Source organism: Salmo salar, chromosome ssa15 (assembly GCF_905237065.1).
Source record: "Salmo salar chromosome ssa15, Ssal_v3.1, whole genome shotgun sequence".
Classification (NCBI taxonomy): domain Eukaryota; kingdom Metazoa; phylum Chordata; class Actinopteri; order Salmoniformes; family Salmonidae; genus Salmo; species Salmo salar.
In genome coordinates, this window is record NC_059456.1 from 91,171,110 (window position 1) to 91,196,463 (window position 25,354).

Below are 25,354 nucleotides of genomic sequence, written 5' to 3' on the forward strand. Positions count from 1 at the left end.
TGTGTGCAATCTAAGTGTCACATGATCTGTCACATAATCTCAGTATATATACACCTGTTCTGAAAGGCCCCAGAGTCTGCAACACCACTAAGCAAGGGGAACCACCAAGCAAGCGACACCATGAAGACGAAGGAGCTCTCCAAACAGGTCAGGGACAAAGTTCTGGAGAAGTACAGATCAGGGTTGGGTTAATAAAAAAATATCAGAAACGTTGAACTTCCCACGGAGCACCATTAAATCCATTATTAAAAAATGGAAAGAATATGGAAGCCATAGGAGACCTGCCAAGAGAGGGCTGCCCACCAAAACTCATGGACCAGGCAAGGGGGGCATTCAACAGAGAGGCAACAAAGAGACCAAAGATAACCCTGAAGGAGTTGCAAAGCTCCACAGTGGAGATTGGAATATCTGTCCATAGGACCACTTTAAGCCGTACACTCCACAGAGCTGGGCTTTACGGAAGACTGTCCAGAAAAAAGCCATTGCTTAAAGAAAAAAATAAGCAAACACATTTGGTGTTCGCCAAAAGGCATGTTGGAGACTCCCCAAACATATGGAAGAAGTTACTCTGGTCAGATGAGACTAAAATTGAGCTTTTTGGCCATTAAGGAAAACGCTATGTCTGGCACAAACCCAACACCTCTCATCACCCCGAGAATACCATCCCCATGTTTTTCACCGGCAGGGACTGTGAAACTGGTCAGAATTGAAGGAATGATGGATGGAGCAAAATACAGGGAAATTCTTGAGGGAAACCTGTTTCAGTCTTCCAGAGATTTGAGACTGGGACAGAGGTTCACCTTCCAGCAGGACAGTGACCCTAAGCATACTGCTAAAGTAACACTCAAGTGGTTTAAGGGGAAACATTTAAATGTCTTGGCATAGTCAAAGCCCAGACCTCAATCCAATTGAGAATCTGTGGTATGACTTAAAGATTGCTGTACACCAGTGGAACCCATCCAACTTGAAGGAGCTGGAGCAGTTTTGCCATGAAGAATGGGCAAAAATCCCAGTGGCTAGATGTGCCAAGCTTATAGAGACATACCCCAAGAGACTTGCAGCTGTTAGTGCTGCAAAAGGTGGCTCTACAAAGTATTGACTTTTTTGGGGGGGAGGGGATAGTTATGCACGCTCAAGTTTTCAATATTTTTGTCTTATTTCTTGTTTGTTTCACAATAAAAAATATTTTGCATCTTCAAAGTGGTAGGCATGTTGTGTAAATCAAATGATACAAACCCCCCAAAAATCTATTTTTGGTTGTAAGGCAACAAAATAAGAAAAATGCCAAGGGGGTGAATACTTTCGCAAGCCACTGTACATACCAAACGTAAACAGCGCATTTCCCCAAACCATAGCCCTATCCTTAACCACTCGTAATTAATGCCTAAGCATAACCCTTTTAGTTGTTTTTGTTTAAACCCTGTAACCATGTGGATTAAACTCTGTAATTAACTGTGGAATTAATGGGTCAAAATTAGACGTTCATCCACATTACATCAAATCCCGACTTGAAACTATGAGATCAGGTTAGAAATAGAGTTCAAATGTATTCACAGAAGACTGAAATATAACAAAACCATTTAACATAGAAACACTGGATTTTCGTCAGAAATTTCTTTTTTAATGTTAATTATGAAAAATATTAATAACATTCCACCCATGAGGCCACTAGAGGGTGATTTGGTCATTTCACCAACACACCCACTGGGCACAGACATCAATTGAACATCTATTCCATGTTGGTTCAATGTAATTTAATTGAAATGATGTGGAAACAACGTTGATTTAACCAGTGTGCGCCCAGTGGGCAGTGGCATTTATTTTCGATAGTTTAGTGCAAAGGAGAGTAATTACAACAGAAAAACATAATAAAGGCATACTCTAGTATGCTTATGAAAACTTTCTATAACATAATACAGTAACAACCAATACTTTTTACAACAGTTTACAATGTTCAGAATACTCAGCAATATTTAATGAATATTTCATGGTAATGCACAACCTGACAGTTGTATATTGTGTTCGGCACTGGGTGAAGCCGAGTGGTTATGTGATACCATTTGTGAAGTATCGTGTTGTTTACCCTGCTCCTGCGCCACCACATGTCCATTTTCTGTCATCTCTTCAGCTTTAGCAGAAGACTCGGCTTGAGAGTCGTTAACATCATTCTCCACTGGTGTTTGAGTACCTGGTGATGGTTGTGATATTGGTGATGGTGGTGATAGTGGCTTTCCATTTTGGATCAAAGGTTTGAGTTGTTCCCTTTCCTCTTCAGGTCCTTCTGAGTTTCTCCCTTCATTGTTTCTGTCTTCTGTAGGTCTCCTCTCACACCCTAGACACTCCACACAGGGTTCCTATGGCGAAAGACACAATGTCAGCATTATGTGCATTAGTTTGTCTAAATACTAAAGTATAGCAGTATTACCGTCATGGCTGATCGAAACTTCAGAAAAATAACATACCTTTCCTTTCTTGTAGGACTCTCCATGTTTACCTAGTACACAATAAAATATGATTATTAAAAAAATCCTATGTAAAGTTTTCACTCAAATAACATCATAAAAGGAGTGTTATATACCTTTATATTTCCACAGGATAATACCCACAACACCCGTGACCAATGCAACAACCACAAAGGAATATCCTGCTATTCTTCCAGAGAATGTGGGTACTGACACTGTAAAATAAATCAAAAGAACATCACAAACAATACAACCAACTATTGTCAATCAACAATATGCCTACGGCCTATGTGTTACTTACACTAGTTTTGACAGATGTATATAGGACAGGCTATTACAGTAACCAGCCCTACTACAGAATACTGTAATACTGAGAAAATTCCTCCACACAGCCCCACCACAAGTTTTGGTTTTAGTGATGTGATTTAAACACCCAGATAAACAGTCCCCTACAACCATGTTGCACAGTTCAGGAGAATGAGTTACTGTGAAAAAGTGATGGTCAACTGACAATAACCGAATACATTTCATTGGTCACCAATTTATTATGGTTGAAGGAAAATGTTGTAATGTTTGTGTAAATTGTGTTGCGTTCATCGTGTGGACCCTGTACTTACCACAGACAATGTCAGAGGTGGATGTCCCATTGGCTTCTGCTTTGGATCCTTTGTCACAACTGAATTTTTTTATGGGGAGAATGTATTTGAGAATACTGTGCAGTTTATGAACAACATTGGTCAAATATGTGGAAAAATAATCAAGCAATAAATCAAGAAATTGTTAAGTTGTTCAACCAACTAATCAAATATAATTACATTGATTGTGACTAACAGTTACAACTGCAGTATGCTAAAATACATGTTACATAAACTCAGCAAAGAAAGAAACGTCCTCTCACTGTCAACTGCGTTTATTTTCAGCAAAATTATCATGTGTAAATATTTGTATGAACATAACAAGATTCAACAACTGAGACATAAACTGAACAAGTTTCACAGACATGTGGCTAACAGAAATGGAATAATGTGTCCCTGAACAAAGGGGGTTCAGCCACCAGCAGCCACCAGCTGCATTAAGCACTGCAGTGCATCTCCTCCTCATGGATTGCACCAGATTTGCCTGTTCTTTCTGTGAGATGCTACCCCCCTCTTCCACCAAGGCACTTGCAAGTTCCTGGACATTTCTGGGGGGAATGGCCCTAGCCCTCACCCTCCGATCCAACAGGTCCCAGACGTGCTCAATGGGATTGAGATCCGGGCTCTTCGCTGGCCATGGCAGAACACTGACATTCCTGTCTTGCAGGAAATCACGCACAGAACGAGCAGTATGGCTGGTGGCATTGTCATGCTGGAGGGCCATGTCAGAATGAGCCTGCAGGAAGGGTACCACATGAGGGAGGAGGATGTCTTCCCTGTAACGCACAGAGTTGAGATTGCCTGAAATGACAACTAGCTCAGTTCGATGATGCTGTGACACACCGCCCCATACCATGACGGACCCTCCACCTCCAAATCGATCCCGCTCATTACAGGCCTCGGTGTAGCGCTCATTCCTTCAACGATAAACGCAAATCCGACCATCACCCCTGGTGAGACAAAACCGCGACTCGTCAGTGAAGAGCACTTTTTGCCAGTTCTGTCTGGTCCAGCGACGGTGGGTTTGTGCGCATAGGCGACGTTGTTGCCGGTGATGTCTGGTGAGGACCTGCCTTACAACAGGCCTACAAGCCCTCAGTCCAGCCTCTCTCAGCCTATTGCGAACAGTCTGAGCACTGATGGAGGGATTGTGCATTCCTGGTGTAACTTGAGCAGTTGTTGTTGCCATTCTGTACCAGTCCCGCAGGTGGGATGTTCGGATGTACCGAACCTGTGTAGGTGTTGTTGCATGTGGTCTGCCACTACGAGGACAGACAGCTATCCGTCCTGTCTCCTGGTAGCGCTGTCTTAGGTGTCTCACAGTACGGACATTGCAATTTATTGCCCTGGCCACATCTGCAGTCCTCATGCCTCCTTGCAGCATGCCTAAGGCACGCTCATGCAGATGAGCAGGGTCCCTGGGCATCTTTCTTTTGGTGTTCTTCAGAGTCAGTAGAAAGGCCTCTTTAATGTCCTAAGTTTTCATAACTGTGACCTTAATTGCCTGTAAACTGTTAGTGTCTTAACGACCGTTCCACATGTGCATGTTCATTAATTGTTTATGGTTCATTGAACAAGCATGGGAAACAGTGTTTAAACCCTTTTACAATGAAGATCTGTGGAGTTATTTGGATTTTTACGAATTATCTTTGAAAGACCGGGTCCTGAAAAAGGGATGTTTCTTTTTCTTGCTGAGTTTACATGTTACATACAGTACCAGTCAAAGGTTTGGACATACCTACTCATTCATGGGTTTTTCTTAATTTTTACTATTTTCTACATTGTAGAATAATAGTGAAGACATCAAAACTTTGAAATAACACATATGGAATCAGGTAGTAACCAAAAAAAATGTTTTTTAGATTGGTGATTCTTCAAAGTAGCCACCCTTTGCCTTGATGACAGCTTTGCACTCTTGGCATTCTCTCAACCAGCTTTATGAGGAATGCTTTTCCAACAGTCTTAAAGGAGTTCCCACATATTCTGAGCACTTATTTGCTGCTTTTCCTTCACTCTACGGTCCAACCATCTAATTTGGGTTGAAGTCGGGTGATTGTGGAGGCCAGGTCATCTGTTGGAGCACCCCATCACTCTCCTTCTTGGTCAAATAGCCCTTACACAGCCTGGAGGTGTGTTTTGGGTCATTGTCCTGTTGATAAACAAATGATAGTCCCACTAAGCGCAAACCAGATGGGATGGCGTATCGCTTCAGAATGCTGTGGTAGCCATGCTGGTTAAGTGTGCCTTGAATTCTAAATAAATCACACCAGAAAAGCACCCCCACAGCATCACACCTCCTCCTCCATGCTTCACGGTGGGAACCACACATGCGGAGATCATCCATTCACCTACTCTGTGTCTCATAAAGACACGGCGATTGGAACCAAAAGTCTCAAATTTGGACTCATCAGACCAAAGGACAGATTTCCACCGGTCTAATGTCCATTGCTCGTGTTTCTTGGCCCAAGCAAGTCTTTTCTTCTTATTGGTGTCCTTTAGTAGTGGTTTCTTTGCAGCAATTTGACCATGAAGGCCTGATTCACGCAGTCTCCTCTGAACAATTGAAGTTGATATGTCTGTTACTTGAACTGTGTGAAGCATTTATTTGGGCTGCAATCTGAGGTGCAGTTAACTCTAATGAACTAATCCTCTGCAGCAGAGGTAACTCTGGGTCTTCCTTTCTTGTGGCGGTCCTCATGAGAGACAGTTTCATCATAGCGCTTGATGGTTTTTGTGACTGCACTTGAAGACACTTTCAAAGTTCTTGAAATGTTCCGGATTGACTGACTTTCATGTCTTAAAGTAATGATGGACTGTTGTTTCTCTTTGCTTATTTGAGCTGTTTTTGCCATAATTTGGACTTGGTCTTTTACCAAATAGGGCTATCTTCGGTATACCAACCCTACCTTGTCACAACACAACTGATTGGATCAAATGCATTAAGAAGGAAAGAAATTCCACAAATTAACTTTTAACAAGGCACACCTGTTAATTGAAATGCATTCCAGGTGACTACCTCATGAAGAATGCCAAGAGTGTGCAAAGCTGTCATCAAGGCAAATGGTGGCTACTTTGAAGAATCTCCATAATAAAATATTTTAATTTGTTTAACACTTTTTTGGTTATTACATGATTCCATATGTGTTATTCCATAGTCTTGATGTCTTCACTATTATTCTACACTGTAGAAAATTGTAAAAAATAAAGAAAAACCCTTGAATGAGTAGGTGTGTCCAAACTTTTGACTGGTACTGTATTACTAACAGATCTATTGTTATTATTTAACACATCACAGTTGTTAGTAAAAGGAATGAACTCAGTACTTACACTGTCCATTGCTTGCACTTGCTCTCTGCTGAGCTGTCACTGGAGAAGGTGTTTGCAGGACAGGCCTGACACACCGTGTCCCGGATGTGGTCACCTGAGAAAATATACAGCATACGGCTATAGTGACCACACGCTCACAAATGACACAATTCAGGTAGCCTAACTCTAGCAGCTCAAACCACGTAATAGAATAGAATAGAAACAGAAACGGAACAATAAAGTCCATGTCTGAATACATAGCAGGCTCACTAGTCTAGAATTCAATCGTTGCTGATAGTGTGATAAAGACGTGTTTTCTACCGGTGGAAAGTATCTCTTGTCCTGGTCCGCATTTAGTGTGTGGTACACATGTCAGGCACTCTTTACTGGAACAGTGGTGTCCTGCCTTACATATGCATTGGCTGAGGCTTGTTTTGCTCCTATTGGTACTGCCCTCAAAGTTTTTATCTGTGGCAGGAAGGAGATACAAGTGTAGTGTTATTACAAGCAGATGTGGCAGATCAACAGTAATGCCCTTGAATATGTAAACGTTATAACAAGTCTCACTTTGGTCACAGTATGGTTGCACTTTGCAGATGATCTTCTCTGTGAATGCTTCCTGGTATTCATCCTCTTGGCAGGGCATGCAGTGTGGATCAAAACAACCACTATGGTCGGATGACATCCTTGTGCCTATTAAAATAATGTATTTTTTATCATAATAAATACTGTACATACCTCTTATAGCCTAATTAAGTGTACATCCTACAAGGGTTCACTCCAGACTCTGTTTGACAAAAAAAAAAATTTAAGAGGTAGTGGGAGTATATATAGGCTATAATGAATGTTATCTTCCTTACCTGGCCCACACTTGTTACAACACTCCCCATGATTCTCATACTGTGTTGCTGGATCACAGGAGTAAACTACGGGGAAAACCTGTAAACAAAATATATGTACAAAAATCCCTATTATGATCTCTTAGAAACCTCAGGTCAACTGTCGCAAGTCACAACCGCTCAACTGTCTCAACCTCAGGAGCGGTGGAAAGTACCTAGATTCACGCGCTAGAGTCTGGACTAGACAAGACCACCATTCACTTTACTTTTCTAGTACTGAGCATAGCAGCATGAACGTTTCAAATGAGATGCGAGCTAGTAAAATAACATGAAATGTAGGTATTACAGCTTTAACTATGACAATGGTGTTCTTAATCGAAAGTAAAAGTGTGTTGAATGAGCTTTCTGTGCATTTAGGAATCTTGGTTAGAAACGCATCAAAATGTACACATTTAGTCAATCACTTTGTGTTACACTCACTTTGTGTTACAAAAGAAACCTAACACTCATCCTCAATATAGGGTCATTAAATACATTTAAAGTGTAGCCTATTGTATGCTTACAGAAAATGGTGGGCATGCAGAAGGCATGTCTTAATTTACACATAATAATAGACTAAAACCTACTTACCGCCAGCATAAATAAAAGCGTAACCATTTCGATCCTTTTCGTCTTGAAACAACCCAACATATTTGCAACTTCTCAGATTCTAGGTATTCACTCCGCAGCTACTGTACAAGCAAGTCAGTCGATAACAGCTGAGCGGTGGGCTGGGCTCTGAGCATAAATAACTGAGAGAGGGAAATTCCCAAAACACATGTGACCATTTCCTAAAAATGACAAAAATGTTGGAACTCAAGATTATGTGGAATGCACGATTATTCCCAAACCATCAAGTAGGCCTACGAAGATTTTTGTGAACAATGCCATCGTTATCTTGGATTACTTATCATACCGGTCTACAAACAATTTATATGTAGGTTTAGTAAGCAGCAGCTTCTTTATTTGAGTGTCATTTGTGCTTGCATTTAGAACACACGTTTGGAAGTGTCATTCGCTCCCCACATTTGCTACACTGGTGTCAGCAGTGGGATGCAGGAGACCGTGAGGCCAGGCCATCGTAGGTGCAGTTAGGACACCACCGCCCAGTTGAGTAGATTTAACATTTCGTGGAATCTGGATTATTGGTGATTTCCAACATTGAACTCTTCTATAATGGACAGGAGGTAGGCCTACCACTGCTGACTGCCAGAGGCGCGAGATCGTGCGTGTTAGTGCGCTCTGAGTTGCGTCCACTCCACTAGATGGGGGAGTTCCCCCTCTTGTGCAGGAAATCCCCCGCTAGTGTGTCGGAGTGAGGGAGCCGCTTTCCATGGAGGTTTCAGTGAGTAGCAGACAATATTGTAGCGGTACAATCCCCAGGAATCAGGATGAGGCGTTTACTTGAGAGTAGTTGACAAACTGTAAAGCAAAACAACAAACAGGATGATAACTAAGAACGGAAACACAGCTCTCAAAATAACCAGTCCTCAATCAAGTTGAGTTAAACTCAACTCCATCTCAATAGTTGTGAACATTTCAATTCTTAAACTCTTCACTTGTACCTATGTTTGTCCTATGTAATTGCTTGCCTTTATTTGTTTGCTTAAAACCTCTTAAGGATTGGCCCCTTTTTACCCCCAATTTTCGCCAAAAATAACATACCCAAATCTAACTGCCTGTAGCTCAGGCCCTGAAACAAGGATATGCATTTTCTTGGTACCATTTGAAAGGAAACACTAACAAGTTTGTGGAAATGTGATAGGAATGTAGGAGAATATAACACATTAGATCTGGTAAAGGATAATACGTTTTTTTGTATTTTTTTGTACCATCTTTGAAATGCAAGAGAAAGGCCATAATGTATTATTCCAGCCCAGGTGCAATTTGGATATTGGCCACTAGATGACAGCAGTGTATGTGCAAAGTGTTAGTCTGATCCAATAAACCATTGCATTTCTGTTCAAAATGTTGTATCAAGACTGCCCAAATGTGACAAATTTGTTCATTAATAATTTTTCATGTTCAAATTGTGCACTCTCTTCAAACAATAGCATGGTATTCTTTCACTGTAATAGCTACTGTAAATTGGACAGTGCAGTTAGATTAACAAGAATTCAAGCTTTCTGCCAATATCAGACATGTCTATGTCCTGGGAAATGTTCTTGTTACTTACAACCTCATGTTAATCGCATTAGCCTACTTTAGCTCAACCGTCCCACAGGGGACTCACCAATCCTGAAGAAGTTTTAAATCTGTAGTTTTTTATAAGGGATTGTTAAAAATGTACAGAATGGGAATCTGGAGGAAAATGGGGGAGGATCATGCTTTTTCAATTTCAGTCAGGGGGAGGGTTTAGTATTTTTTTTTAAAACTAGTCCAGGGGAATGCTATGTAATTTGTAGTTTATGACATTTCAATATTAGTTTGGGGATAGGGTGGGACCGCCAAGGGTATGTTTTGGATGGGTAGGTGGGGATGGTGTGTTTGTTAAAAAAAGAGGGGAAAGTATATTGTTTTTGATGATTGTATTGCTATTGTAACCCAATAAAAACAACTGTTCACTCTCCCCCCAAAAAGTTGCTTATTAGGCTATATATTGATGTGTGCCCGATGCCGCCACTCATCTCTGATTCTCCGCTGGGCGTGCAATATCAACTGCACCTATAGGCGATTTAGTGTTGTCTCAATCAAATCAGTAGCCTATAGGCTATATATAGGCTATACAAAGTGCATGCTCAGAGAAGCACAGAGCAAAGTTATAATTCTAAGAAAATGTACTTCCTTCCCGAGTCTTTTGTTCAAAAATATAAATGCAACATACAACAACTTCAAAGATTTTACTTACAGTTTATTAAACGCAGCATGTAAAGTGTTGGTCCCATATTTCATGAAATTAAAGATCCCAGAAATGTTCCATACACACAAAAAGCTTATTTCTCTCAGATTCTGTGCACAAATGTTCAACATCCCTGTTAGTGAGCATTTCTCCTTTGTCTAGAAAATCAATCCACCTGACAGGTGTGGCATATCAAGAAGATGATTAAACAGCATGATCATTACACAGGTGCACCTTGTGCTGGGGACAATAACATATGCAGTTTTGTCCCACAACACAATGCCACACATGTCTCAAGTTTTGAGGGAGTGTACAATTGGCATGCTGACTGCAGGAATGTCCACCAGAGTTGTTGCCAGAGAATTTTATCTTAATTTCTCTACCGTAAGCCACCTCCAATGTCATTTTGGAGAACTTGGCAGTACACCCAACCAGCCTCACAACCGCAGACCATGTGTAACCACACCAGTCCAGGACCTCCACATCCAGCTTCTTCACCTACAGGATCGTCTGAGACCAGCCACCCGGACAGCGGATGAAACTGAGGAGTATTTCAGTCTGTAATATTTCCCTTTTTGTGAAAAAAACTCATTCTGATTGCCTGCGCTCCTGCCCAGTCATGTGAAATCCATAGATTTGGGCCTAATGAATTTATTTAAATTGCCTGATTTCCTTATATAAACTGTAAGTCAGTAAAATCGTTATAAATTGTTGCATGTTGCGTTTATATTTTTGTTATATATATATATATATATATACTGAACAAAAATATAAACACAATATGCAACAATTTATACATATTTATCTCCTTAATAGGCCTAGTCTTTTAGACAAAACCACAACATCATGAAATAAAGACTACCGGGCAAAAAGTAATTGCAGGAGCAAGTCACAACATGAACTGACTCAGGAACTGACACACCGTTTGTTGAGCGTTGTAGAAACTATAGAGACCAGAGAAATGCGAAATCTGATAGGTGGGTGGAGTATAGAGCCCGGTATATACCTTTTCTTCTCCTTTCCTCTTAGATGGCTTTTAAAGGAAGTGTTACTGTAAATTAGGTGAAAAACTCCATGCATTCTAGACAGGAAAGTTTTGCTGAGATTTTCTTTTTAAACACCGTACATTATGTTGCCACGGGCAGGGCCCAGGAACGAAAACCCCTCTTTGATGGACAGAAAAGGTTCAGTAGCCGTGCCACAGGTAAGATTATGACATTTCAGCCTCTGTAACTGAACAACATCCTCATTCCATGCAATGACATTATGATTAATGCTGTTCGTTTCAATGAAAAGGCACATTCTCTGGTATTCCATTCTCTCACTTGAACTGTTGACTGTCATGATTTGTAGAACTGTATATCTGTTTAATGCCATTTAGCACACCCTTTTATCCAAAGCGACTTAGTCTTGCGTACATAGATTTTATACGTTGGGGTGGTTGGGTCAATCAAACCCACTATCCTGGCGTTACAAGTGCCATGCTCTAACAACTGAGCAACAGAGGACCATAGAAATGGACCATAGAAATAGTTGTTATTCAATAGGCATCTGTATGACTGTAATAGCATAGTCAGTAAGCTTCTATACTAACACTGAAACAAGCTGTGAGGAAGTTGTGTGGGTACTTTCCTCTGGGGATTCTACTTCCTTAATTCCAGACATGCAGATCATCTATTCTGTCACTAAAGAGGAACTAAGATTCTCACAAATGTAAATATAAAATGTTTGATACAAAAGACAAATCAAGATGTTTTTTTCCTGTTGTGACACATTCGTTTGACAGGTGCTTGTGTTAGTTGTTCTCAGTTGCGTAGCTCAGTTTTGCGGTTAACATGTCTCGGGGGTATAATATTTGTGCGTCTGTAACTTTCTCACTAATCATTATTCACGATTGAAAGAAATGAGGGCCCACAAAGCTTGTGGGCCCTCCTGCCTTGTGGGGGCTGTGACGTGTGTTCTACGCCAGTGGTTGTTCTATGCAAAGTGAAGCTTTCTGTGCATTCAGAACACTAGCTATCATTTATGGGAATTCAGAACACTAGATATAATTTATGGGCATTCGGAACATTAGCTATCATTTATGTGCATTTGGAACGCTAGATATAATTTATGTGCCTTCGGAACACTAGATATATTTTATCTGCCTTCGGAACACTAGCTATCATTTATGTGCCTTCGGAACACGAGCTATCATTTATGTGCATTCGGAACACTAGATGCCATTTATGTGCATTCTGAACACTAGCTATCATTTGTGTGCCTTCGGAACACTAGCTATCATTTATGTGCATTCTGAACAATAGCTATCCTTTATGTGCCTTCAGAACACTAGCTATCATTTATGTGCATTCTGAACACTAGCTATCATTTATATGCATTGCTCATCTGTGATCATTGTCCTCCTGGTCCAGCTGAGCAATGAGATGCAGCTGAGCATCATGATGAAGGTGAAGAGTGGGGAGCTGACCATCGATGACGCCCTGAACCAGGCCAGGAGGAGCAACCAGGAGCAGCTAAAGCAAAGCCTGGCCACAGAGGTATTGTTATGTAGCCTGGCCCCAGATATATTTGTGTTATTTTGCCAAGGCCCAGTGTTACAATACCTCCACAACAATGTGTTTGTGTCGTCTTGCCAACTCCTATGGTCATTGTCACGCATTGACCTCAAGAGTTGGCAAGACAGCACAAAGAGATCTGGGACCAGGCTATAGGTATTATACTGCTGGGCCTTGAATTCAGCACAGAAAACCATGGCAACAACAAGGCCTGACTGTTACTTTGGATGGTCTGTGCACACGCATAATGGACTTTATCTACGCACGACACAGTACTTGTCATGCATGTTATTCTGTCATTCACTATACATTTTTAAGTTTTGCGGTTCCACTGTCCTGTCCACCAACTTAGAACTGGATGTTTCTGATCCCTCTTTGATGTGTTCATAACATTTTGTCCTGCATCATTGTCATTGGTGCATTGATCTTCATCGCAGGAACAGCAAGCCTCCCAGTACAACTTCAGTGTTTACAAGTACAACCGCTACAGGTGGCAGAAGCGCATTCTTCAGGCGAGTCAGATATGGGTACCCTTTTGACTTTGGGTTAGTTGTTATCACAACTCGTATTTACAGTTTTTCCCAAATGATAACACACGTTTGCTGAAACTACATCTCAGGTACTCAAAACTCTGAACACAAAACAGTTAGCCAATTTCCCCAAACCCCACTGACATCTTGCAAAATGAAACACAGCAATCAAAATCATGTACTCCCTGCTCAAAATGAAACTCTAAATACAAATGAGACAAACACACATCAAATGAATCTAACTTAGTGACAAACGAGATCACACTAACGTGACATATTCAAAACACTACTTTCAGAACCTATTTCAGTAAGATTTTGTTAAATTGTTTGTGTGTACTCAAACAAGAAAGGAACACAAATGCAAGATGCGGGCTATGGTTGATAAACTCACTCTGATGTTGTGGAAGATGGCAGGGTTTTCAATAATCTGTTGGATTTCCCGCAGTCTTCACCCTCCACCTCTCTCTGCTAAGTTTGTGCTTAGCTTGTTGAACCGTGTTGCTTTTAATTTGCACACAAGGGATTTTAGCTGTGAAGGTTGTGCCAAAGGTAGAGAATTGCCAAATGTTTGTTATAGAATTGCAATCTGAGTGTAAAGCAAAACATGTGCAAGTAGTATTGCAGATTTGGTGTTGCTTCTGGTAAATGAGTTACAGGTTTGGGTCATTGTGTCTCATGGGCCAGTTTTAGTGTGTAAACAATTGGGAAAAACTGTAAACAGGTATTACAACTTCCATTACTGTAAGTAAACAGCAACTCCTGAGTTGTGATGACAATACTGTACAATGCAAGCCTGTAGTGTGCTGGTACATACTGTCCATGTCATGCCTCATTGCGTAAAAGCAGTGATAATCTCAGAATAATGTGTATCTCTTTACTGTGTTTAGATTGACTTCAACACTAAAATGGTGTGCAGCATAGAGAAAGGCATCGTAAAGCGGCAGCTGCCATTCCTGTGTGTTAAGAGCTGCGACGACGGAGTTGGGGCCAAGTTCTCTATATCTTTCAGAGGAAGACATGACTATGAGCTGGATGCCACCTCACTGGAGGACAAACACAAGGTAAGAGAGTCGTCCCTAACCCTAACCCTGTGAGCTGGAGGCCACCTCACTGGAGGACAAAAACAAGGTAAGAGAGTCGTCCCTAACCCTAACCCTGTGAGCTGGAGGCAGCCTCGCTGGAGGACAAAAACAAGGTAAGAGAGTCGTCCCTGCCCCTAACCCTATGAGCTGGAGGCCACCTCACTGGAGGACAAAAACAAGGTAAGAGAGTCGTCCCTAACCCTAACCCTATGAGCTGGAGGCCACCTCACTGGAGGACAAAAACAAGGTAAGAGAGTCGTCCCTAACCCTAACCCTGTGAGCTGGAGGCAGCCTCGCTGGAGGACAAAAACAAGGTAAGAGAGTCGTCCCTGCCCCTAACCCTATGAGCTGGAGGCCACCTCACTGGAGGACAAAAACAAGGTAAGAGAGTCGTCCCTAACCCTAACCCTGTGAGCTGGAGGCAGCCTCGCTGGAGGACAAACACAAGGTAAAAGAGTCATCCCTAACCTGTAATAGAGGTTGACAACAGTCTGGTTTGTGTATAGGCATAGGAGATGTGAGAGATTTCAATCACTTCTCCTAATTGGTTAACAGCGGGCCATTAATTCTTTAAATAATGTTTGAAGACATTTTGAGGACTTTATATTTTCAATTGAAATGTACGATTTTTGTTTGAGACTTTTTCACACCGATGTTGTGTTTGGTTGTGTAGATAATGCAGCTTGTAAACAAGATAATCTACAGAAACATCTACAGCCATCCAGTAGAGGGCAGTGAAGACACGTGTGTGCATCCTCTGCTTCCAGCACCAAAGAGCCTCAGGGAGGGCCTGCTGTTCCTGCACAGAGGTGGATTGGCATCGTTTAAATGGGTGAAGTATGTTTGTGTTCTATACTAGACTATTACTACTTCTACAACTACTACTACTACTACTATTACAACAACAACTACTACTACTACAACAACAAGAACATCAACTACTACTACCACTACTACTATTACTACTACCACTATTACAACAACAACAACAACAATTACTACTACTACTACTACTACTACTACTACTACTACAATTACTACTACTATTACTACTACTATTACAACTACTACTACTGCACAGTGTTTTTACAAAGTTTGGAAGAGTCCTGCATTGACTATAAGTTGTTTACTATCTACATCATGATGTGATCTACACTTGTGTTGTTAGGTACGAGGCTCGCCTTCACCCTGGCCAGCTGACCCTGCTCCCCATCAGCTGGCGCGGGGTAGGTGCAGATGGGGACATGGTCACCTCGTCATCCTTGCCAGTTGTCATTCATTTCTCAGACGGGGACGCGAGTGTAGAGAAACGGCGCAGCTGTGACACCTTCACTCTTTTGACTCACAAGAATGAGTACCAGTGAGTGACCATGTAAAACCCGTTCTGAGACTAGGGTGGTATGTGTTTAGGATGAGAGAAGCGAGTATAAGGAATTTAGGTTATGTGTTCTTGCAGCCATTTGTTTTGTCAATGAAACATTTTCAAATGTTAGTTAATCTACACATCTAAATACAGCAACAATGTTGTAACTTTTTAACAGAATCATGTTTCAGAATAATGTATATCTGAACAGTTGAGGATTGCTGCTACCAACACACCGTTCTCATCCTATTTGACAACATCTAATACCATACATTTAGATTTCAATTGTTTGCCCAGTGATTGCCATTGTTTGTTTACTGCCAATAGAGGAAGTTAAGATGAGTTATGTGGATGTTGATGTATTGCAGGTTCCAGGTACCTGTGACAGAACTTTCCAAAAGCACAGAAGCCATCCAGAAGGAGAGGGATGCCTGGGTCCAGGCCATAGATAAACTATGCCTGGACTGGAAACGCACATCTCAGTCTGAGCACTTCCATGAGGAAACCAGGGCTTTAAGAATCTATGACAATGTCAAAGACATTCTGGAGGAGAACAAGTCCACTGACGGACAAGGCCTCCGAGGAACAGATCTTGTCTCCAGTGCAGATAATCTATCGGCTGGAGAAAAGATTGAGAGTAAACCTCCAACCTCGCCTCTCCCAAAACCCTGCAGCCCTGTGAAGTTACTAGTGAATGTCCCCTTTCCTGGTCCTGTCCTTTCCCCTGTCCCTATCCCTGTCCGGGCACCAGTCCTTGATCCTGTCCCTGCCACTGTCCCTGTACCCATTCCCTCAATGGTGCCAGCTCCCCTCTTCATTCCTATGCCTCCTCCATTGCCCTTTAAGCCCAGTAGAAAACCCCTAACAGAGCGGACCAGGGCCTTCCACTGGGATGAGGTTGGTTCAGATAAGGTACTACTATGCTTTTATTTATCCCTCTTTATTACATTTGTAACCATGTAATATAGTCGTGCACATTGTCAATTATGTTATATTATGGTATATTGCCTTATATGACGCTACACTAGAGTCCAATCCGTGAGAAGGTTTTGTCTGATATTTTGCAATGATAAGGAATTACCTATATTCCACTTTCTCATTTCCTTGAGGACTGTAGGGAATTATTCTCTACAGTGTCTCTGTAGCTTCCTTGATCATTGCATTTCATAGAGAATCCAGTTTGTCTTTGTGGTGATTGTGATTGGTCTCTCGGCAGATAGAGAAATCATGCTGGACACGGGGAAACGCTGGGAACATTGAAATTGACACTTCACGCTTGTATGAGCAATTTGCAGTTCAAGATTTGGGAACATTTGGTGGGATCACCGAGCCCAGCACTAACCTTCACATCATGCTCAATACGAAGGTTGCTCACAACTTTAGTAAGTAGCTTTACAATTACTTGTATGGCAGTTTGAGGTGATAGGCCTATATGCTTTCACAACTATATGCTCTATTTTCTGGGCAGTTTTTCCCCTGGTTGTGCACAACTTATTTATCAAGTTTAACATTTTATTGTCATGTGCACAAGTACAGTGAATTGCCTTTCTTAGGAGCTCTTTCCCAAAAATGCAGCAATCAATATCAGTAATACTATAAAATAAAGTAAAGTAGAACAAAAACACATGAGAAATGGAAATGAGAAAAACACGAGAACGTAAGTACTGTAAGCTATATACAGGGTCAGTTCCAATACCATATTTACAATGTGCAGGGATATTGAAGTGGAGTGGCAGGGGTAAATATGTATAGGGGTAAGGTGACTAGGCATCAGGATATACTGTATGATAAACAGAGTAGCTGCAGCGTATCTGATGATTGTATGTGAGTGTGGTCCCGTGTGGCTCAGTTGGTAGAGCATGGTGTTTGCAACACCAGGGTTGTGGGTTCGATTCCCACGGGGGGACCAGTACGGAAAACAAAACAAAAAACAAAAAATGTTATGTAATGTATGCATTCACTACTGTAAGTCGCTCTGGATAAGAGCGTCTGCTAAAATGACTAATGTAAATGTAAAAAAAGTGTGAGTGTGTAGAGTCCTGTGAGTGTGCATAGAGACAGTGCAAAAATAAAATATAATGGTCAATTCTGATAGTCCATGTAGACATTTTGTTAGCTATTTAGCAGTCTTATGGCCTGGGGATTGAAGCTGTTTAGGAGCCAGTTGGTGTCAGACTTGTTGCTCCGGTACCGCTTGCCAAACAGAAGCAGAGAGTACAGTGTGGCTCGGTTGGGTGGGGTCTTTTCACACCGCCTGATATAGAGGTCTTGGATGGCAGGGAGCTTGGCCCCAGCGATGTACCGTAAATTCCGGACTATAAGCCGCAACTTTTTTCCCAGGCTTTGAGCCTTGCGGCTTAAACAATGACGCGGCTAATATATGGATTTTTCCCGCTTTCAATTTAGTTTTCTCCAAAAAAACACATTCTGTGACGTGCTCAGTTTTTTGGCGGCATGAAGCTTTCATTAGACCAATGAAATTGCCGAACGGGTTAAGGTCAAACAACTTTTTTGTTTACTGTTTAGATTAAATCGAGCGCTCTCAAACTTCCCATCATTCTGATTATGGTAGTCATTTTGTCACCCTCATCATGGCAAAGACACGGAGAAATGCATATGATGCAGCTTTCAAGTTGAAGGCGATTGATCTGGCTGTTGGAAAAGGAAATAGAGCTGCTGCACGGGAGCTTGGTCTTAATGAGTCGATAATAAGACGTTGGAAACAGCAGTATTTATGTTCAAAATATATATATATTTTTTAATTCAGTGGGTGCGGCTTATATTCAGGTGCGCTTAATAGTCCGGAAATTACGGTACTGGGCTGTCCGCACCACCCTCTGTAGGGTTATGCGTTCGAGGGCGGTGCAGTTGCCATACCAAGCAGTGATGCAGCCAGTCAAGATGCTCTCAATGGTGCAGCTGTAGAACTTTCGGATTTGAGGGCCCATACCAAATCTTTTCAATCTCATGAGGCAGACGAGGCGCTGTCATGCCTTATTCACGACTGTGTGCGTGTGTGTGTGTGGAACATTTTAATTCTTTAGTGAATTTGACACCAAGTAACTTGAAGCATTGGACCCACTCCCCTACAGCCCTGTCGATGTGGATGGTGCGTACTTGACCCACCGTTTCCTGTAGTCCACGATCAGCTCCTTGGTCTTAATGATGTTGTGGGAGAGGTTGTTTTCCTGGCACCACACTGCCAGGTCACTGACCTCCTCCCTGCAGGCTGTCTCATTGTGCCCGTGATCAAGCCTACCACCGTCGTGTCATCATCACACTGGATGATGGTGTTGGAGTCCTGCGTGGTCACGCAGCCGTGGGTGAATAGGGTGTACAGGACAGGACTATGCACACACCCCTGTGGGGCCCCCCGTGTTGCGTGTCAGCATGGTTGAGGTGATGTTACCTATCCTCACCACCTGGGGTCGGCCCGTCAGGAAGTCCAGAATCCACTTGCAGAGGCAGGTGTTCAGTCCCAGGGTCCCAAGCTTGATGCTGAGCTTGGAGGGGACTACGGTTTTGAACGCTGAGCTGTAGTCTATGAACAGCATTCTCACATAGGTATTCCTCTTATCAGACCCATCAACATTATTTTCTTGCTGATAACAGATTTGTTTGAAACTACACGCAGTGCTTGATTACTGTAGTTGAGTTGTAAAAAATAAGTAACACCTTTTTGCAACCACCAGATGGTAGTACTTAATAGGAAACTCTATGAGCTTTACTTCGGTGTATTGACTCATTCTCCATCTAATCTCCATACCACATGTATTTGCTTGAGGAAAGATGCAAAAAATGTTGTACAGCAGCTACATAACAAGACGCAAGAAATAACCAACATTGAAGGATTAGGTTGAACATTGAAGCATTGGAATAGAATTAATGCTTTCAGACATTAAGAGATTTTTTTTTTTTAGCATTTTATTAATTTAGCAAAAGCTCTTATCTAGAACGATTTACAGTAGTGACTGCATACATTTTCGGATAACCATCCTTGAAGAATAATGCTGCTAGTTTCAGTGTAGATACAGATATGGGTTGTCCTCCCTTGTGAACTGCACTGCATGTCTACAGGGGGCAGTCTGAGTCTATCAGAACCTTGGTAAAGCCATAAAAATAGAATTAATAGAACGAGCTTGGACCCGCTAACCCTGGCTATTAAATGGGGATGCTCATTCTATACATTCTATTTCTATGGGTAAAGCTTCCATCTTTTTTCTTCTTCACTTGATGGCTTTGACTGCTGTTCAGTGGAGAATCAATTTTATTTATTTAACCTTTATTTAACTAGGCAAGTCAGTTAAGAACAAATTCTTATTTACAATGACGGCCTACCCCGGCCAAACCCTAACCCGGAAAACTCTGGGCTAATTGTGCGCCGCCCTATGGGACTCCCAATCACGGCCAGTTGTGATACAGCCTGGAATCGAACCAGGGTCTGTAATGATGCCTCCAGCACTGAGATGCAGTGTCTCGCTGCACCACTCGGGACCAAGTCTATGACTTGGCGTAGCTCAAGGCAACCTAAGACCAATGGATAAAGTGTGTGCATGTGGCGTGTGAGAATGAGGAAGAAAGATTTTAGAGAGTTCTCTTCTCGCAGGTCTTCGAAGAAAGAGTGAAGTGATACACGTGTGGTGCAGCAGAGAGGGTTGTTAAATGGCATCAGTACAAGTGTGCAGGCTGGCAACACAATTAGAGTATGCATGGCCATGAATTATGGATGGAGTCCTGTGCGACTGTTGCTATGTGCGTCTGTCATAGGATAGAACAGGATAGGATACACTCCAAGTGTGCTCCTCTCCTTTCTGTGCCCTGGAAAGTTGTGCTCTGACTAGGCAGTCCCATGTGGTTCAGTTGGTAGAGCATGGTGCGTGCCATGCCAGGGCTGTGGGTTTGATGTCCACTGGGGAGCAGTACGAGAATGTACGCATTAACTACTGTAAGTCGCTCTGGATAAGAGTGTCTGCTAAAATGGTGTAAATGTAAAGCACTGTGCTTGGTGACTACCGCCTGTGGGGAACTCCAGGTGATGCGTCTCTCTGCTGCCAGCATGAGAGAGGGAAAAGTGTGCTACACACACACACACACACACACACACACACACACACACACACACACACACACACACACACACACACACACACACACACACACACACACACACACACACACACACACACAGATTATGCTTGCTTTAGATGAGCTCTGCATGCTCATCAGCAGGATCTCTGCTAACTAGCTGTTATCTATTATTTTCCTGTTTCACATGGACAGTGACAGTATTTTCTCTATTTATCCAAGGAGCTATAGCTAATACTGTCGCTAGATACATACAGTATGACTTCTATTAGTGTATTGTAAATTACAATAAATCATTTAGATAAATAATTAATGGTTATTATTATACGTAGTTATTACAGTATAACGGTTATGTTCTGCGTTTGCAATCATAACACTCTTATCCTTAATGACAAAGTGCTATGCATATAGCTTACAGTTTTACATTCAAACAGATGGATATGAACTATCTATATCCAGGTGGCGGTATTATGATGAGATTAAGAGTATTTTCCCTTCTAGCAGTGAGCTTATATGTGGTCTCTGTGGGCTATAGCCTGTCTCTATGCCACAGGCAGGGTGCATGACAACACGTAGATAAGTGCAGGGGAGCAGGGGAGGCATGCAGGATGGTCATGGACAGGTGGTTATGGTGTTGTGTTTGTCTTCATTCCTTCAAGAAAATATCTGAACCCTGAGAGGAGATAAACAGAACAGAATAACTTATTGTGGGTCTAATACTATGTAGTCAATAACCACTGCTCAGGTCATGACTCACTCTTTTTCCAGGTATTACCGACGAAATACACTGTGTTGGACTAAATTGATTAGAAAAATATTGAATATCAAAGAGTGAAGAACATTCTATATAGCTAGTTACAAATGTAGGATCTTAATTTGATCACCCTGTTGCAGGAGAACTTCCCTGCAATGCAGGACATTTTATACTTGTAGTGTATTTCAGTTTTAAAAAGGCTTCTGGAGTTTGTAAATACCACTTTGAAATTTCAGACTTGATTTTTCCTTATGAAAATGTTCAATTTATTATAATACACATAATAAATCACATGTCATGTTGCTGCTGGATTATTTTCCTGCTGTATCAAACTGGCTCAAATTAAGATCCTACATCTGTAGCAGAAGAAGATTACGCCAGTTGGATTTGCTCAATACTTTTATCTGTTTGATAGCTTAGAAGACTGCAATGGTCAGTTTTCTAAGACGAGCAAAAAAGACTAGTTAACCTCATAGTATTAATACATTAGTTGTTTCACACAGAGAGGAAAACATCAGCAAGGCCTCACGTTCAAATACCCCACTCAGTTTTAAGAGGAAACATTTTATTGTGCACTGTGTAGTGCCATCCCAGAGCTTGCCCTTCTTGTACTTTTAAAAATGTGCTTAATTAATATGGTGATTGATTCGACACGAGAGCTCCCTAGTATGCTCTTATGTTAGCGTGTCTAATCAAGGTGGTGTTGAGAGCATTATCCAGTGTCTCATTGAGGACTGAGGGTGTTCCCCAAATGGCACCTTATTCCCGACAGCCCTATGAACCCTGGTCAAAAGTAATGCACTATGTAGGGAATAGGGTGCCATTTGGGATGCACAGTCAGAAATGACTGGATTAGCAATTAAAAGTACACCTGTGGTTCACTCTGCCCCCAGTGGGATACACTCTACATTTCTGTATCCTAATTTGTTAGGATAAAAAAAAAAGTTTGGCCAAGAGCAAATTAACAAGCAAAACTGTCTGTTTCTATAACTTTCTGCCAAAGCTAAGGCTAGGCAGCAGCATAGCAACATCAGGTAATTTCTTGAACACTTAATCTTTAATAGAACATCACCGCTCTTAAAGGCTTAGTGCAGTCAAAGATGTGATTTTATTGTTAAAAAGAAATATATATATTTATACACTATGATGTTGCAATAATACTGTGAAATTGTGAAAATGATGATAATGCCCTTAGTTTAAGAACCGTTTTAAAAGACCGCCTTTTTTTGGTGGGATGGCGTTTTGGCCTGCTTGGTGACATCCGAAATGGCTATTTTCTAAGGAACTATATATTATTTATAATAAGTGATACCTGGAGAACATCGGACCTCTCTGAAATGAAAATAAATGGCCCTACCTTCAGTAAAATATATTTTTTACCTGACCCTCCCTGAACGTTTGAAAAAAACAAAAACAAGTGACCCTCTCCTGAACCCCAAATAATAATGAAAACATAAAGTGTATAGCAGAGAACATGCCTACCATTTACCCTCACTCCTAGAACAGACCAGTGCCTTAGATATGCAGTTTTAGAAACTGTTCTTGGTTTTGTAAGCATTACATGGCAAAGTAGCCAGAAGGTTGTAGAGTCACAGACCACTGCAGACAAGGGTAGGGGTGAAAATATCTCTATTTTAATAAAAGCACTGCATTAATCTATAATCTTATTTGCAGTTCAAGAAAAAAATTGCCTTTTATAAACGCATTTCATGCAATTCTACATCATTTCACCTGACTGGAGACAACTAGAATATTTTGTAATACCACAGTAGGGCATGACAACAAATGAGCGCATGCTCCTCCACCGGAGTGCTTGTGATTTCTATACAGGGTATGGGTAAAAAAACAGGATAGTCTAAGTTTAGAACAGTGCTAAAGTTGTTTATCAATTGTAAAAATGTTGTGCAACAGAACCAGTTACAATTGAAGTATCTGATCATCAATGATCAACTTCTTTTCATTTGGGAAACAATAATTTATCTTTTGTCTCTTCTGTGTTTCATCATTTTCCTTCAATTCACAAGAGGCTGAATGTATTTCACTGGAGAAAGCTTCTGAGTGAGTGAAACAGCGCCCTTCTGTCTGTATGTGTAGGCCATCTATCTGATGCTGTCTGGTCCAATAGAGCATGACATTGTTGCCGCCCATAGTATTGAATGCAAGGAAGCCAGTGAGCATTTGGCCTCCCTTGATAAAAAAGTACAAAATAATAGCCAATCAGCATTGAGCTAAACTGAGTGAGCTCAACTGTGAATGGTCCTGGCGCACCAAGAAAAAGTGTCAAGGGAAGCCAGTTTGGATATGGTGTCACTTCTATGAAAATTGTATTGAGAGCATACGTCATTGACAGAAGCAATTTGAATTCTTGCATCTTATTGTGTTGTTGTCTTCCGGTGGCTAGGTAGCTAAAATTGGCCTTTTCCTAAATTAGCCATGGATGGAGATAGGTATTTGGTCTTGTGGTTTTACTTAATTTTCCGTACTGGCCAATTCATACATTGTGCCCCTGGCCTGAGACGATGGAAGTTCAATATGTGGCTAGATGTAGACGGCTAATGTTAACTAGCTAAAGTTGCCCATGAAAGGAAGTTAGGCTAGCAAACAACCATTTAGCCAGGTAGCCTAGGACAACAAAAAATAAAAGTGTGTACTGTCAGACAAAGTGATAGACCGTTTCGTCAACATGAAAGAGAGGAGGATGGCATTGGTGTTTCTTTACAAGTAGGGTGAGTCAACATGTTTTTTCTACTTACACAAACATGCACGCAAACACACCATCATATTTAGCTCATGTTGATTGGACTAAATCGTTTTTGGCATCTTTTAGTTGTGATTGTATTAGACTAAGCATCGGTGATGTTTAAATGTTGAAGTTGAAATGGTTTTGGAATAGTGGAGGCAGCTCTTGTTTTCTTTGCGACTTGCGGGAACTCTCCGTGGTTCTATATCAATAGTTGTTTAGTGGTCCGAAAATGTCAGAAACATTAACTTACTTGACCATTCTGTAGGTTAACTGTTTGTTACATGCAATATACTTTGTGGACATCACCTGACAGAGGTTGCTCTCTGGTTTAATTTATTCTGCTACTGTGTCTTCTTATTGTCTCGGCCTTTAGGCCTATATATCATGGTCGCAAGGCATATGGACTAACAGGTTATAGAGCAAACAACGCAAATATCACAACACATAGGTTGTAATATGGCTTTTTTTAACCCATGCAACACTAATGTTTGATTCCATGATATTGTTGTTAAAAAATTGATTTGTGTTGACTGTAATTTTTTTAATGTATTTCATTTTTTATTTAACCTTTATTTAACTAGGCAAGTCAGTTAAGAACAAATTCTTATTTATAATGATGGCCTATCCCGGCCAAATTGTGCGCCGCCCTATGGGACTCCCAATCACGACCGGATGTGATACAGCCTGGATTAGGGCATGGGAGTACAAGAGCATCTGCTAGGCTAAATTAACAAACTAGGTACTAACTGAATGTACTAACTAAGTCGCTCTGGATAAGACCGTCTGCTAAATGACTCAAATGTAAAAATGTAGGTATGCATAGCTCACCGCATGATCCTCAAACCAAAGACTGTGTCACGTCCTGGCCAGTAAAAGGGGCTATTTGTCATTGTAGTTGGTCAGGGCGTGGCAGGGGGTGTTTGTTTTGTGTGGTTGGGTATTGTGGGTTTAGGTTCTAGTTTTCTTATTTCTATGTTTATCTAGCTTTTCTAGTTCTATGTGAGTTTTGTCAATGACCTCCAATTAGAGTCAGCTGGTTGTTGTTGTCTCTAATTGGAGGCCATATTTAGTTGTGTTTGTTTTCACTGGGTTTTGTGGGTGGTTGTTTCTAGTATAGTC

At 41.4% G+C, this 25,354-nt stretch overlaps 2 protein-coding genes across 2 annotated transcripts in view; one reads left to right on the forward strand and one right to left on the reverse strand.

The window, feature by feature from the left end:
- Nucleotides 1–1,604: 1,604 nt before the first annotated feature.
- Nucleotides 1,605–8,014, reverse strand: tnr5 (Tumor necrosis factor receptor superfamily member 5). The gene is given in 9 exon segments (NM_001141236.1): nt 1,605–2,354; nt 2,463–2,494; nt 2,579–2,677; nt 3,080–3,138; nt 6,425–6,518; nt 6,725–6,871; nt 6,971–7,096; nt 7,264–7,342; nt 7,873–8,014. Coding segments are annotated over 9 exon segments (1,065 nt in total). The 5' UTR covers nt 7,933–8,014; the 3' UTR covers nt 1,605–1,985.
- Nucleotides 8,015–11,032: 3,018 nt separating this feature from the next.
- The window catches only part of LOC106572638 (protein diaphanous homolog 1), a 45,199-nt gene continuing 30,877 nt past the window's right edge, over nt 11,033–25,354 (forward strand). The window contains exons 1-8 of the mRNA XM_014147001.2: nt 11,033–11,324; nt 12,535–12,660; nt 13,116–13,190; nt 14,096–14,269; nt 14,964–15,127; nt 15,459–15,650; nt 16,022–16,565; nt 16,870–17,035. Of these exons, the coding sequence (XP_014002476.1) occupies nt 11,250–11,324; nt 12,535–12,660; nt 13,116–13,190; nt 14,096–14,269; nt 14,964–15,127; nt 15,459–15,650; nt 16,022–16,565; nt 16,870–17,035 (1,516 nt within the window). The 5' untranslated portion in view covers nt 11,033–11,249. The remainder of the gene's footprint in view (nt 11,325–12,534; nt 12,661–13,115; nt 13,191–14,095; nt 14,270–14,963; nt 15,128–15,458; nt 15,651–16,021; nt 16,566–16,869; nt 17,036–25,354) is intronic.